At 45.6% G+C, this 14,219-nt stretch overlaps 1 protein-coding gene across 1 annotated transcript in view; it reads right to left on the bottom strand.

Annotated features, from left to right (window-relative positions):
- COL20A1 (collagen type XX alpha 1 chain) overlaps window positions 1-14,219 on the bottom strand; it is a 204,453-nt gene that overhangs the window by 102,446 nt on the left and 87,788 nt on the right. Inside the window, exons 20-21 of the mRNA XM_087720870.1 lie at window positions 8,302-8,431; window positions 5,385-5,441 (exon numbers count right to left, since the gene is read on the bottom strand). Of these exons, the coding sequence (XP_087576996.1) occupies window positions 5,385-5,441; window positions 8,302-8,431 (187 nt within the window). The remainder of the gene's footprint in view (window positions 1-5,384; window positions 5,442-8,301; window positions 8,432-14,219) is intronic.

Genomic DNA, 14,219 nt, shown 5'->3' with positions numbered 1-14,219 from the left:
GTGATCACCCAGGGGTGGGGAGATAGGGTTTAACTAGGCAAGCAATTGCGCGGGAAAACCAAAGCTGGTTTTGTTTCTTCAGTACCAACATGGTGTATCCAATAAAGTTTTACTTTTGGGATTTCAAAGCTCCCGAGAGTATCTGCTTTATTTGGGTTCATTAGTTGGACATGTGCGAATCAAGAAACATAGCCTATTGATCTATTGGATTCAACAAGTCCTATGGTTGATAGAAGGGCCCAGAAGAAAGAGATACGAACCAAAGTTTTCAACTAAGATGGTGTTTCAAAATTTACCAGAAATATTTGTAATCATGCCGAGCCATTGCTAACTGTGAAATATGTTTTTTCAAAGTATGCACTTGTATGGATATGTTTAAAACAGGAAGAATGAAACTGTTGGAAATGAGGAACTGAAAGTAATGCACACAGGTGTTTACGGAAAGTGACAGTAAAGTTGTGAAGCATGGTTCACCGACAAATGCGTGCTCGACAAAATCGCGACCGACGAAACCGCGGTGAGAAAACCGCGAGTTCTAAATCGCGCCAACGAATGAGCGCAGAAGCACGCCGACAACAGCGTGCCGACAAAAGCGCGTCTTCAACGAACAAATAATAACCGCGAGTTCTAAACCTAACCCTAAACCTAACCCTAAACCTAGCCGTAAACCTAACCCTAATCCTAACCCTAATCCTAGCCTTAAACCTAACTCTAAACCTAACCCTAAACCTAACCCTGAACCTAACCCTGAACCTAACCCTTACCTTAACTTAAACCACGCTTCTGTCGGCGCGCTGTTGTGGGCGCATTGTTGTGGGCACATTGATGACATCGCGGTTTTCACACGGCGGTTTCGTCAGCGTGCTTTTGTCGTGCGCGCATTTGTCGGGTCACGGTGAAGCATGTATGTGGTTAGGAGAAAAGTATAAAGGCTAGGGTTCGAGATCAGCTCGGAGCCCTTTGATTTATAGCAGTCCATGTAGGACCTGTTATATGTCATTGAACCCCATTGCAATGACTTATTTATACAAGTGTATTACGGCTATTATATCTTTTATATCTATTCATTTCTTATGTTCAAATTATTAGGAACAATAAACTTCTGATCTTAAAGTAAGAATTATTGCTTGTGTTGTTGTCTTTGTTTCCCATTGGAATTTTCCTATCACAGACCCTTGACATCAGAAAATGGTCATAAGTTAACCTTTTTTTAGTGCTGTTGTAACTTGAACGCTCGCTAGAAGAATGGTGGTGAGTTGGAGGCTACCTGTGTTTGTATTGTATTGTATTGTATTGTATTGTATTGTATTGTATTGTATTGTATTGTATTGTATTGTATTGTATTGTAGTATTGTATTGTATTGTATTGTATTGTATTGTATTGTATTGTATTTTGTATTGTATTGTATTGTATTGTATTGTATTGTATTGTATTGTATTGTATTATTTGTATGCCGCCCTTCTCCGGGAGGACTCAGGGCAGCAAACAATTCAAGGGGGGGAAAAAGGGGAACATAAAAGACAAAATACAAATAATAAAAGTAGACAACAGTCGCACAGCCATACATGTCGAGAGGGGAGGGGAACTCATCACCCCCAGGCCTGCCACCAAAGCCAGGTTTTGACGGCTTCTCCATCAACCCAAAGGCTAGGCCCGAAGGCAGAAAATGTGGTATCTATTTGAAAAAAATCAGAGAAAGCTCTGAAAAAAAAAGAACAAATGCTCAAGAGGATATTTCGGTTTGTGAAGTCCACATTGAGTCTGCTTCAAGCATATCATCACTGCTGTCATTTCAAAAGAGTATTTCACTTCTTTAACATCTAGCAGGGAGGTATCTCGGAGCTCAGTTAGCCCAACTCTTTTATTCAATGCATGACCCATTAGAGCAGGGATGTCCAAACTTAGGAACTTTTAAGACTTGTGGACCTCAACTCCCAGAATTCTCCAGCCAGCCATGCTGGCTGGAGAATTCTGGGAGTTGAAGTCCACAAGTCTTAAAGTCTTAAAGTTCCCACGTTTGGACACCCCTGCATTAGAACAATGTTTTCCAAACATAGTGGTAGAATAACAGAATTGGAAGGGACTGATGAAAGAAATGTCCTGGGTTCAGCTCCAAGTGGGGAAAAAGACACTGGAGACATGGAGGCTGCTTGGAAAGATGGTTTATTGGTGGACAGAACCACATGGCTTGAGCCCTGAACAGAAAAGGTGATCACATGCTTCAGTGTTGGTGGAGAAGAAGAGAAGGGCTGAGGGAGGGGCTTGCTAGGCTTTTTATAACCTGTTCAATCCCATCTCTCTGTTTCCTGTTCCTGTGTAAGAAATGTATTCTGATTGGTTGTCAGACTCCCATGGGGCCATGCAGGAGCAACTCTCTAGGCTGTGTTTTGAGTCCAGGTATGGATGAGTTCTCAGATGCCATGTGGCCAGTTGAGTAAAGGGCCAATATTATCATGCTTTCCTCCTGTAGCTGCTGGTGAAGTCTTTATTATGTAAAGTGACCAGCCTGGCCTTCTCAATGACCCATTGACAAAGTGGGGATGGGCAGGAAGCTACAGGCAACTATTCTGTCTCTTAAAACATGTTTCTTTCTATTCACATCCAGAGAAATATTCTGCCTTTTCAATATTTCCTAGGATATTTCATTTTTTCTGGGAGAGGGCTAGGTGATAACTTCCCACAGGACCTTGGAGGTCTTCTAGTCAAATCCCCTGCTCAGGCAGGAGATTCTATCTAGGGGTGTCAAACTGGCAGCCCGCGGGCCAAATGCATTATGCATAGGCCATATATAATGAAAAAAGTGATTTTTTTTAATAATGAAAAAGTGACTGTAATATGACTGTTTCTCACCATTGCAGCACTCCTGTAGTCACATGATCAGAATTCAGATGCTTGGCAACTGGCATGTATTTATGACGGTTGCCATGTTCTGGGATCATGTGATCCTCCTTTTGCGACCTTCTGACAAGCGAAGTCAAAGGCAAAACAGTGATTCACTTAACAATTATGGCAAGAAAGGTTGCAAAATGGGGCAAAACTCTCTTAACACCTCACTTAGCAACAGAAATTTTGAGCTCAACGTTGGTCGTACATCAAGCACTAGCTGCATGTAGTCCTCACAATTCGGAACAGGGTTTGTCAAACTTGGCAGCTTCAAGACTTGTGGACTTCAACTCCCACAATTCTCCCGCCAGCCATTAGTATTTTACAATTTACTTAGAGATAGATAGACAGGCGGACAGATAGATTGTTAGGAATATAATCTAACGGTTGGGTTGGCAATATATAAATCATGTAACAATGCTATACCTGTTTCTTTAAATCATACTGTAAAATGTGATTGGGTGCTGTTTCCTCAATCGGCCATAAGAGGGAGCCAGAATGACTGTTAGCTCTGTTTGTTAGATGCTGGGCTGATCTGATCTGAGTGTTTTGGAAGCTGGCTGTAAGAAAGTGCTGTGAACTATTGTAAGTTTTGCAACTGCTAGCAAACTGACTGTCTTATCCATGTATGATTTGGACTGTTTGATGGACTCTGAGACCTCTATTTCCATGAAAGTAAAAGCCTACTTAAACTGCAGTGTCTCTGTATGCTGGTTTGTGTGTTCTCCAACACAACTCTCACAACGCTTCTCTGAATGTACTCACCCTCCCAACAGGGAGCTTACCTAACACAGCTAGCCCAGTTTGCAGAAGATTTGCTTCAAATGAGCTCTCCGGTATATTTCATTCCCAGTCTTTATGGAAACCTCCACTTACATTAATAGCACAATTTCCAGGAGGTGGATGGATTTAATTGAAAGGGGTTTTGAAACACATCCATAGTTTTCTCTTCTGCCAAAGGCGCAAGAATAAAAAATGCACCACTGAATAATGCCAGGCCATTGTAACCACTGTAATAACTCCGCGGCATGTGAATTTGCATTTGTTTTACCTTAGAGTTGAGCTGGAGAAAAAGAAATAATTGGGGCTTAAGAACTGATTGAAAATTGTGCTGATTTCAGGCAAATGAGAGAGACAGAAGGAAAATACCGAAGAAAGAATTTTTCGATTCTAGCCATCAAAAAGTTCATGCTGGACTTTTAAAGGAACAACTTCATTCTTCGACATAATTCTCAAGTAAATGTGGCCAACAATAGAAAATAGAATAATAGGATTGAAAGGAACCTTGGAGGTCTTCTAGCCCAAACCGCTGCTCAAGCAGGATTCTCTATATCAGGGCCTGTGATGTGGTCAGATCTGGCCCCTGGGGCTGTCCTGGAAAATGTAAGGGCCCGGTTCATTTTGCTTCAGCCTGGTCTACCCAATATGGCTTCGGCCTGGTCTACCGAATGCGGCTTCAGCCTGGTCTACCCAATGAGGCTTCGGCCTGGTCTACCCAATGCGGCTTCAGCCTGGTCTTCCCAATGCGGCTTCAGCCTGGTCTACCCAATGCGGCTTCAGCCTGGTCTACCCAATGCGGCTTCAGCCTGGTCTACCCAATGCGGCTTCGGCCTGGTCTACCCAATGCGGCTTCGGCCTGGTCTACCCAATGCAGCTTCAGCCTGGTCTACCCAATGTAGCTTTGGCCTGGTCTACCCAATGTAGCTTTGGCCTGGTCTACCCAATGCGGCTTCGGCCTGGTCTACCCAATGTGGCTTCAGCCTGGTCTACCCAATGTGGCTTCAGCCTGGTCTACCCAATGTGGCTTCGGCCTGGTCTACCCAATGTGGCTTCGGCCTGGTCTACCCAATGTGGCTTCAGCCTGGTCTACCCAATGCTGATTTGGACTAGTCTACCCAATGCGGCTTCATTCTGGCCTACCCAGCGCAAAGAGGTAACATGCCAGCACTTTGGAAAGTGGCATCAAGCTGGCCACACCCATACATTCGGCCATGCCCAGTGAGTGGCATCAAGTTGGCCATGCCCACCAAGTCAGCCACACCCACCCAGTCAGCCACGCCTGCCCGCCCCTCCCCCCAAGGTCAACCACAGCCCCGATGCAGCCCTCAATAAAATTGAGTTTGACACCCCTGCTCTATATTATCCCGGACAAATGACTATCTTCTTGAAAACCACCAATGTTGGAGCACCCACCACTTCTTGAGGCAAGCCATTCCACTGATTAAGTGTTCTCGCTGTCAGGAAATTTCTCCTTAGTTCTAACTTGAATCTCTCCTTAATAATCTTCCACCCGTTACTTCTTATCCCGCCCTCTGGTACTTCAGAGAATAGGTTGCCCCCCCCCCCTCCTTCTTCTCAATGACAGCCCCTCAAGTACTGGAGGACACTTATCATGTCCCCCTTAATTCTTTTCTACATTAGACAAGACATACTTGGTTCCTTCAATCGTTCATCAGCCAAAAATCAACAACTATTGAAAGTTCTCGCGGTGAAATCTTACCCTCTGTTTTGAAGAATTGCGATTCTTTCATGGTGGGCAATCGAGCCAAGACAGTAGCTATAAGAAGCAAAACAAAAGACTGTGCTGAAATCCAACTGCTCAATTTGCAATCACATCTGCAAATCAATACCATAACAGGAGGATGTTTTGCTATCTTTATATAATTTTGGGCAGGAAGACATCTAAATACAGTTTGCAATCCAACAGAAGAGAAGATTTGCTGTTTTCTTGCAGAATTTTCATTACCCAACTAGGTGGGATCATCAGTGCTAGAAGGGAGTGGGGTTTGTGGAGTGGAGAAGAAATTGAGGAGGAAGAGAGGAGGAGGGAGAGGAGGAAAAGAGGAAGAAGAGGAGAACTGTAGGCTACTCGGGGCTCTCTGAACTTGGTTGTTTTCTTATAGACCTTTCACTACCCATCAAGGTAACATCATCAGTGCTAAAAGGGAGAGGTGTTTGTGGAGTGGAGAAGAAACAGAGACAGAGGAAGAGGAGGAAGAGGAAGAGGAGGAGGAGGAGGAGGAGGAGGAGGAGGAGGAGGAGGAGGAGGAGGAGGAGGAGGAGGAGGAGGAGGAGGAGGAGGAGGGAACTGTGGGATCTTTGATGCTCTCTGAACTTGCTTGTTTTCTTGCAGATCTTTCATTGCCCAACTAGGTAACATCATCAGTGTTAGAAGGGAGTGGATTTGCATTGATGATGTTGACTAATTAGGTAATTAAATGTCTGCAAGAAAACAATCAAGCTCAGAGAACACCAAGGACCCCACAGTTCAATCCTGAGCTGCCGTAGGTCCCATCTGTCCACCAGCCAAAGGACCACTAGTAAATTATAGCATGCCCCCTAGATCATCCAGATGTTTTGTGCCAGAATAACAGCAATGAGGACATTCTTCAGATCACTTCAGTGATGGCTGGCTGGGGCTACAAAAATGTTTTAGGTTGTGCAAATGGCCAGAGCAATGTTGATGGTGCCACTTTGCAAAGGACTGCATCAATAGATGTAGAAGGTTACATAGAAAACAATCAGAGGTGGGCTGCTAGGAGTTTGCAGAGGTTCAGGAGAACCCCTTGCTAAAATTCTGTGCAGTTCAGAGAATCCCCTAATCCCACTTCTGGCTGGCCCTGCCCATCCCACCCCGCCCCTCCCAGGAGTCCCCACATGGCCTGTTTTGGATGCAGGTAAGGGTAGGGTGCGTGTGGAGCTCAGGGAGGGGGAAAAACAGGCCTACCAGAAGTTCAGAAAGACCCATTTCATTTCATTTTATTGGTCTTGTATGCCGCCCACTCCCGAAGGACTCCGGGCGGCTTACAATAAACAAAGGGAGGGGATAAATAAACAAACAGACAAACAACAATTTAAAATACACAACATTCATAGTTACAGTGGGGCTGGCTATTTCAACAGCCCCCCCAGCCTGCCGGAGCAGCCACATCTTAGTGGCTTTGCGGAATGCCGGGAGAGTAGTAAGCGTCCGGATCTCCACGGGGAGCTCGTTCCAGAGGGCTGGAGCTGCGACAGAGAAGGCTCTCCCCCGGGGAGTCGCCAGCCGACATTGGCTGGCAGATGGGATCCGGAGAAGGCCTAGTCTGTGTGATCTGATCGGTCTATGGGAGGTAATTGGCAGGAGGCGGTCTCTCAGGTACCCAGGTCCGATGCCATGTAGGGCTTTATAAGTAACGACTAGCACCTTGAAGCGAGTCCAGCCTCCAGAGGGATCCCGGAGCCTGGGAAGGCTGTTTCCGTCCTCCCGGAGGCTCACAGAAAGGTTCTAGAGCCTGGGAAGGCAAAAACGACTCCCCACTGTAGTGCAGGAGGCCAACTAGGCCACGCCCACCATGGCCACACCCACCGAGCAACTGGGCAGAGAACCCCTTGCTAAAAATGTTGAAGCCCACCCCGGAAAACAATAATCTGAAGCCTTTTTTAAGGGAAGAAGACTGGAAGATGAATTGCTCATCACACAGAAGGGCCTATTGACTTGACAACTGCTTAACAGCAGAATTTTTGCACTTAGCTGGGATCCTAACTCAAGGACCACTAGCAATATGATTTTAAGTTTAGAGAGAGAGAGTTTGAAATATACACCTATATATCTCGCCCAACCAAAAATGACCTTATTTCACTCTAATCCCCATCATTTCCTGACCCTCACAATTATTGGCGTGTCTATAGCAAAGAGCATCAATCTTCAGGAGAAAACAAGAAATAAGAGATGGCACAAAGGAAAAGAACCAGAGGTGTGTTTCATGTAATTTTACCACTGGTTCACCATGCACTGAAACTTGAGCGTGCGCGCCTTCTGCGCATGTGCGTCGCTCACACGCACGGCTTGCACACGTGCGTGTGGGTTAGAAAACATGGCTAAATGGGATGATATGTACTTGAGAGACCGCCAATTACCTCCAATAGACCGATTAGATCCCACAGATTAGGCCTCCTCCGAATTCCATCCGCCGGCCAATGCCGACTGGCGACTACCCGGAGGAGAGCCTTCTCTGTGGCTGCTCCGACCCTCTGGAACGAGCTCCCCGTGGAGATTCGAACCCTCACCACCCTCCAGGCCTTCCGCAAAGCCCTTAAAACCTGGCTGTTCCGACAGGCCTGGGGCTAAAGAGCTTTTGCCCCCCTCCTCGAATGGTATGACTGTTGTGTGCTTTTAAATTGTGTATTGTTATGTTCGTCTTTTTTATCCCCTGTCTGTACCCCCTTCCCTGACTTGAATTGTGAGCCGCCCTGAGTCCCCTTCGGGGAAAAGGGCGGCATATAAATGTAATAAATCCAATCCAAATCCAACATAGAGCCGAGGCGGGTGGGCGGAGCAGGTCCACCTGCAGGTTGCGACTATCGATTCGCCTGAACCAGTTCCGAACCGGCTGAATCCCACCTCTGAAAAGAACCCAAATGATGGATGGGCTCACCTGTCCGGCCAATGACAGATACGGGGTCACTCTCTCCCGCTGCGTAGACTGCAATTACGGTCACCGTATAAACTCTGGCAGGCAGGAGAGAATGGAGAACAACGGACTGGATCCTGCCGGAGATTGTGATCTGTGGAAAGGAGAACGTCACCCTTTTACAACCTAGCAAGGCAATGTGATTTTAAAACCCAAGAGGACAATTAGTGTAACAACTGAATAATTGAAGGCAGGACAAGAAGCAACAAATGCAAAGCTTTCAAGGAGAGAAAGCAATCTAGAACTAAGGAGAAATTTCCTGACAGTTTTGTGTTGAATTTATATTTACCGACAAAGAAATAAAGAGAGACTAGTATAGATCTATCTCAAGCTATTTAAACTGTTGTCAGCTAGCCATACCCTTCTGGGATTCAAACCCAGGCTACTTACATATTAGGTATTTTTACTCACATTTTCTTTTTGTGTTTTGTCCTGCACTCCCCTCCCCTATTATTGTAAGCCGCCCTGAGTCCCCTCAGGGAAAAGGGCGGCCTATAAATGTTTAATAAAACTAAAACTAAAAACTAGGTAGATGCATTAACCTCTAAGCCACGGGTTCTCCTCGCCTTGTCTGCTATACCAGGGGACAGATAAAAGTGGTTTTTTTTTTCTGGTGAGACCGATCTATCAGGGCAACCTGGTCTACCCAAATATGGGACGGAGCATACTGCTTCCACTTTCGCCTTTCAGCCTCAATCCAGGAGCCTTCAGTCAGTGGAAAGACTTGCCTCCAGAAGTTCTGGTACTTCATCACTGGTGATTTTTAAGAAGAGACTGGACAACCATCTATCTGAAATCAGAGGTGGGTTCCTACCAGTTCGCACCTATTCGGTAGAACCGATTCATCAAATCTACCAAACCGGTTAGAAGAGGTTCCACCAGTGGACCCGGAAAGCAGGCCACACCTACAGAAGAGGTTCCAAAAATTTTTGAAACCCACCACTGGTCCTTGGATAGGATTATTCTACTCTATCATGCTCCTATTTATAAACCTCAGTGCCTCTGTGAAAGATAAGGATGACTACTGCGTTTGTGGTGCAATCAGAACATTGCGTGTGTTGAAGTTGTTTTAACGCAAACCAAAGATGCCTTTTTAAAAACAAGTTTACATCATATTCTTATGCATGCCAGTGCTGTGTGCGAGGTAATTTAAGGTGGTTCTGACAAATGTCGTCGGCATCTTCATATCCGGTCACATGGGCGGCAAGCCACTCCCATCCGGTCACATGGGCAGCAAGCCACTCCCACAAAGGAGGCCACACCCACAAAGTAGGTTCGAACAATTTTTGAAACCCACCACTGTCTGAAATAGTATATTGCTGGAACATGTGCATGCCAGAAAGCCGAAGACCAGGTGGCCAGTGCTCGTGCGTGTGCCAGCCAGCTGGTCTTCAGGTTTCTGGCACTCTGGCACATGCGAAGTCAGCTGACAATGCAACGGCGCACAAGCCAACAGAGAGGGCTCTATGAATAGCAATAGCAGTAGACTTATATACCGCTTCATAGGCCTTTCAGGCCTCTCTAAGCGGTTTACAGAGAGTCAGCATATTGCCCCCAACAATCTGGGTCCTCATTTTACCCACCTCGGAAGGATGGAAGGCTGAGTCAACCCTGAGCCAGTGAGATTTGAACCGCTGAACTGCTGATCTAGCAGTAGCCTGCAGTGCTGCATTTAACCACTGCGCCACCTTGAAACCAGAAGAGCAGATGGCGACGGCATGCGCGCCCACAGAAAAGGCTCTGCGTGCCACCTGTGGCACACATGCCCCATAGGTTCACCATCACAGGTATAGGGTCTCCTGCTTGAGCAGTGGGTTGGACTAGAAGACCTCCAAGGTCCCTTCCAACCCTGTTATATTGTTAGCTGCTGATATTAATAGAAGAGAATATTTGTAGCTCAGGATGGAACTGTGGAGTCCTTGGTGCTCTGTGAGCTTGGCAAGTGTAGTCCTCCAGTTACAAACATTTAGTGGCCATTTGCAGTTACAACAGCACTAAAAAAAAGGTGACATTTTCCCCACTTATGACCATTGCAGCAACCCCACGGTCAAATGACTTACGTTCACATGCTTAACTATTGGTTCATATTTGCAACAATTGGTTGCAATGTCCCTGTAATCAACTTTTGCAGCCTTCTGACAAGTAACGTCAATGGGGAAACCGCATTCACTTAACAGCCATGTTGCTAATTTAACAACTGCAGTGATTCACTTAACAACTGTGGCAAGAAGAGTCACAAAATGGGCAAAGCACACTTAACAAATGTCTCACTTAGAAATGTAAATTCTGCCCTCACTTGTGGCCGTAAGTCGAGCACTGCCTGTAATTAGCATTGATGCCTTTACCTAGTGTGAAAATGAAACATCTGCAAGAAAACTACTAATCTCAGAGCACCAAGAACCGGACAGTCCTCCTCCCTCTCCCTCCCTTCCCTTTTAGCACTGATGATATTACCTATTTGGGTAATGAAATGTCTGCAAGAAAACCACCAAGTTCCGAGAGCACCAAGGACCCCACAATCCTCCTCCTCCCCTTCCTCCTCCTCCTCTCTGCAAATCCCACTCCCTTCTAGCACTGATGATGTTATTTAGTTGGGTAATGAAAGGGAGTGGGATTTGTGGAGTAGAGTTTAGAGTTTAGAGTTTTATTAGTATTTGTAGGCCGCCCTTTTCCCTGAGGGGACTCAGGGCGGCTCACACAAAACCGGGAAGGGGGAATACAGACATTAAGATAGAAACATATAATAAAATAATGGGCAACATACATTCATCATTCGGGAGGGGTAACTATCATTGTCCCCAGGCCTGACGGGCGAGCCAGTTCTTCAAGGCTATGCGGAAGGCTTGGACGGTGGAGAGGGTACGAATCTCCACGGGGAGCTCGTTCCAAAGGGTCGGGGCTACTGCTGAGAAGGCCCTCCTCCTTGTAGTTGCCAGCCGACACTGGCTGGCCGATGGGATGCGGAGGAGGCCTAATCTATGGGATCTTATTGGTCGCAGGGAGGTAATTGGCAGAAGGCGGTCTCTCAAGTATCCAGATCCACTGCCATGTAGGGCTTTATGGGTGACTAATAGCACCTTGAAGCGCACCCGGAGATCAACAGGTAGCCAGCGCAGCTCACGGAGGATCGGTGTTATGTGGGCGAACCGTGGTGCGCCCACGATCACTCGCACGGCCGCATTCTGGACTAGCTGAAGTCGCCGGATGCTCTTCAAGGGCAGCCCCATGTAGAGCACATTGCAGTATTCCAGCCTAGAGGTCACAAGGGCCCGAGTGACTGTTGTGAGAGCCTCCCGATTCAGGTAGGGTCGCAACTGGCGCACCAGGCGAACCTGGGCGAATGCCCCCCTGGGCGAGTAGAGAAGAAATTGAGGAGGAGGAGGAGAGGAGGAGGAAGAAGAGAAAAAGAGAAAGAGGAGAACTGTAGGCTACTCGGTGCTCTCTGAACTTGGTTGTTTTCTTACAGACCTTTCATTACCCATCAAGGTAACATCATCAGTGCTAAAAGGGAGAGGTGTTTGTGGAGTGGAGAAGAAACGGAGACAGGAGGAGGAGGAAGAGGAGGAGGAGGGGGGAACTGTGGGATCTTTGATGCTCTCTGAACTTGGTTGTTTTCTTGCAGACCTTTCATTGCCCAACTAGGTAACATCATCAGTGTTAGAAGGGAGTGGATTCCCATTGATGATGTTATTTAGTTGGGTAATGAAAGGTCTGCAAGAAAACCACGAAGTTCAGAGAGCACCAAGGACACCACAGAACTGGTGACGCTTGGAAATGTCACTTTTTTCCTTAAGCATGTATTAATACTCCAGTTATAATGATTGTAAATAACACCTGCTAAGTTCCAACAGACCTTGGATTCTTTGAGGACCACAGCTAGTCCTCAATGTCTGACTGCAATTGGGAGAAAAATTTATGCTGCTACCATCTTTACTGCCATGGTTGTTAAGTGAATCACTGCAGTTGTTAAGTGAATCATCCGATGGTTTTACAAACCCCCATTGACTTTGCTTGTTGGAAGCCAGCTAGGAAGGACAGAAAAAATTGCATAATCCTGGGACACTGCAGCCATTGTAAATACATGCTAAAAAATGCCCAAATTTGGATCACAGTCATAAGTAGGAGGAGCGTTGTAAGTCCCCATTTTCAGTGTCTTTGTAACTTCAAATTGTCACTAAATGAAAAGGTTGCAAGTCAAAGACTTCGTATATCCAATTTTATCAGGGAACTAACCGTACTCCTGTTTCTGGCACAAGACAATTTGTGAAATAGTTTAGTTAAGACACTGTGTCTGATCCATAATCCTCCAGCAAGGGTAACGGTTATCCAAAAATTGGAATCCAATTCTCCTTGATTGAAATGTATTATGCTATCAAGTCAGCTCAGTAAGAGATGAGATTGGAGAGAAATATTTTAAAAATTTTCTTCAGTTATAAAATCTAGTGTTTGACCTTGAACCAGTATCTCTCTGTTTATTTCTTTGTTATACATGGTGGAAAGAAAATGGAAGTCCCTTGGAAAAGACACTTTAAAAACGATAATAGAATAAGAGAGTTGGAAGGGACCTTGGAGGTCTTCTAGTCCAACCCCCTGCTTAGGCAGGAAACTTTATACCACTTCAGACAAATGGTTATCCAGCATCTTCTTAAAAGTCTCCAGTGTTGGAGCATTCACAATTTCTGGAGGCAAGTTCTCCCACTGATTAATTATTCTAATCGTCAGGAAATTTCTTCTTAGTTCTAAGTTGCTTCTCTCCTTGGTTAGTTTCCACCCATTGCTCCTTGTTCTACCCTCAGGTGCCTTGGAGAATAGTTCGACTCCCTCTTCTTTGTGGCAACCCCTGAGATATTGGAAGACTGCTATCATGTCTCCCCTAGTCCTCCTTTTCATTAAACTAGACATACCCAGTTCCTGCAACCGTTCTTCGTATGTTTTAGCCTCCAGTCCCTTAATCTTCTCTGTTGCTCTTCTCTGCACTCTTTCTAGAGTCTCCACATTGCAATAATAATATTGTTTCTTACAAATGTAGAAAGGAGGCTATATTTCCTTTTGAACTGATAATATGCATTAATACAGGTAGACTCATACTTAACTACCATTTCTTTAGTGATTGTTCAAAGTTACAATGGCACTGAAAAATGTGATACATGACGGTTACTTTGGAGGACAGGCTGAACATGGTTTTACCAAGGCATTATAAAGTGATATTAACACTTCATATGATCTTGATTCTATCCCTCTGCTAACCAGAAATTCAACAGAGGCTAGACTGGCCCGATCCTATTCACCTTACAGAAAGCTATGAAGACATGGTTTTGCCATCTGGGTTGATGAGCCAGTTGTGGTGCAGAGCGGTCACTGAATGATTATGGTGAGTGCTGTGGATGTTTCTGGTAACTCCGCTAATGTTCTATGGTTTTAATGTGGTTTCAACATGCTTTTATGTATTCTGGCTTCTTTGACTTGCATTTTGTTCTTTTCATTGATGTGTTAATTATTGGAAACTGCCCAGAGTCATACATAAGAGACGGGGAGCTATACAAATGGAAGGAAGGAAGGAAGGAAGGAAGGAAGGAAGGAAGGAAGGAAGGAAGGAAGGAAGGAAGGAAGGAAGGAAGGAAGGAAGGAAGGAAGGAAGGAGAAATGGAAAACAATGTAACAGATGGGAAGAAGGGAGGGGAGAGAGGGGGGAGGAGGGAAGGAAAGAGAAATGAGAAATGAGAAATGAGAAATGAGAAATGAGAAATGAGAAATGAGAAGGAAGGAAGGAAGGAAGGAAGGAAGGAAGGAAGGAAGGAAGGAAGGAAGGATGGGAAGGGGAGGGAGAAAGATTTTTAGGGGGAAGGGAGGGAGGAGAGATGGGAAGGAAACAGAGATCGGAA

Source organism: Thamnophis sirtalis, unplaced genomic scaffold (genome assembly GCF_051295495.1).
Source record: "Thamnophis sirtalis isolate CommonGarterSnake01/CBP01778 unplaced genomic scaffold, rThaSir2_p1.2 scaffold_7, whole genome shotgun sequence".
NCBI classification, from domain to species: Eukaryota; Metazoa; Chordata; class Lepidosauria; order Squamata; family Natricidae; genus Thamnophis; species Thamnophis sirtalis.
This window is presented reverse-complemented; position numbering and strand designations above follow the sequence as displayed.